Consider the following 2,008-nt stretch of genomic DNA (forward strand, 5'->3'; position numbering starts at 1 on the left):
GGTCTACCAATCAAGCATCCAAGACATCGAGAAAACGTATACGTCATTATATTACAATGGTCTTTGGCATTGACAATTGCGCATGGATTTTTCCGGTTAATTCAGGCTGAAGTTGCTTGCATCATTGGCCGAAGTTTATCGGGATTTTCGGGGCTGTAGGTTTAAGTCCAAATGTTTAAAGCGGTGTTACAGAGCTCAGCACATCTCTTTGCTTGCGCGAAGACATCCAACGCGTACTTTACAGGGATCTAAGCCAATTACAGCTAGTAGCTCACTTAGCTCACTTTGGCTGCAATATGATAATAACAGCTCTCTACTGAACTTCTGAGACACTTAGATAGTGCGTTGGCAGTGGGGCGAGTACGCGTTGGATGTCTTCGCGCAAGCAAAGAGATGCGTATGCAGCCTTGGTGATCTTTACTTCGTGCTGAAGGCTACGCAGTGGAATGACGTACGGGTGGTCAGCGATGCTTGCCGGACACGTCAGAAGGTTGGCGGAGCATGACTCCACAAACTTGCCGAGCTGCAGGATTTCTTTTGTGGATATAAGAAAGGGAAATCGCCGTGTGCCATCTGGCATTCTCGGATGTTTGCCACCATAAATTATTAACGGTCAGCGTTTCATCAACCCATACGCAACCACGGAAGTAACACCCCTCAACATGGCACCTTATCTGGATCCCCAAAACCAAAGCTTTGCCGACGAAGTGGCCAAAGGCCCACCTCTCTATACCAAATCTTACCAGGAAGCTCGTGATGTCTTGGAAGGCATACAGAGCTACAAAACTGCTTCCGATATCCAGATCGAGGAAGTCAAAGTTTCAGTAAATGGAGAAGATGTTGTTACTGTCATCTTCCGTCCCGCAAATGCTCAAGGAAATCTCCCCTTGATCTTTTACACTCATGGCGGCGGATGGATTCTTGGAAGGTCAGCCGCAGCGACCCTGTAACCCCTCTTCCATTTCTTGCGTGCGCTAACACTCTACAGTCCAACCGTGCATGGAGCTTTGATGGAGGACTTTGTGCGCCAGACTGGTGCTGCAGTTGTCTTTCCTTACTACACCCCAGCTCCAGAGGCGCAGTACCCTACTCAGTTTGAGCAGACATATGGTGTGCTGGAGCATTTTGTTAACAATGGGGCTAAGTACAACCTCAAAGTTGATCGATTAGGTCTCGCAGGTGATAGTGTTGGTGGTGAGTTCGATTGCTCATGTTGTTCGTCACCAGTCTAACCCTAAGCGCACAGGCCACTTGGCTATCGCTATGACTCAACTTGCTCAAAGTCGAAATCTGCCATCCAAGATTGGCCAACTCGTACTTCTCTATCCCGTCACGGACACCCAAGGGAAGTCAGAAACCTACAAGACATTCAAGAACGGGCCGTACTTGTCTGAGAAGACGATGGAATGGATGATTACAGCATTCCTGCCGAGGGAAGAAGACAGGAAGCTTCCTCTGACTTCGCCTCTGGAGTTTGCGCCTGATGAGATTCTTGCCAAGTTCCCTCCCACAACCATCTTCGTGTCAGGAGCGGACCCATTGATTGGAGAAGGTGTAGCCTTTGGCCATCGTCTCCAACAGCTGGGCGTTGATGCAGCAATCCTTAGGGCGGAGGGGTTGATCCATGACTTTGCGCTTCTGGGACCCATCCGCAAATCCCCAACGGCTCGAGCTATAGTTGAGCTTGCGTCTGCAAAACTGCTGAAATCTGTTTCGAACAATTCATAGCTTCTGCGGACTGAGAGGCAAAGAGACAGGGTTAGGTGCGCTCCCATGGTGAAGCAGTTTCTTGTCACAATTCGAAGTCTACGATCCAGCGAGATTTCGAGACCTACTCCAACGATTGCTGCTAGCATTACGACGTAATACTCGTATCCGAGTCTATTTACGCGCGATATCTCTCTAATTTATTATAAAATATATTATTATTGGAAAGTAACCACTGCACTAAAAAGTAGGTGCCGCACCTTTAGTTAGGTACAGCGGCTCTAATCCAGTATATGCATTA

At 48.2% G+C, this 2,008-nt stretch overlaps 1 protein-coding gene across 1 annotated transcript; it reads left to right on the top strand.

Moving 5' to 3' along the window:
• Positions 1-662: 662 nt before the first annotated feature.
• LRP88_14396 (Alpha/Beta hydrolase protein) lies at positions 663-1,728 on the top strand (the record flags this gene model as incomplete). The annotated part of the gene is made up of 3 exons (XM_083250741.1): positions 663-928; positions 989-1,194; positions 1,247-1,728. 3 exons carry the CDS (start codon positions 663-665, stop codon positions 1,726-1,728), a joined length of 954 nt encoding a protein of 317 aa, XP_083093494.1.
• Positions 1,729-2,008: the final 280 nt, after the last annotated feature.

This window comes from Fusarium phalaenopsidis (genome assembly GCF_050370095.1).
Source record: "Fusarium phalaenopsidis strain FUZ10S chromosome Unknown contig_32352, whole genome shotgun sequence".
In the NCBI taxonomy this organism is placed as follows: Eukaryota; Fungi; Ascomycota; class Sordariomycetes; order Hypocreales; family Nectriaceae; genus Fusarium; species Fusarium phalaenopsidis.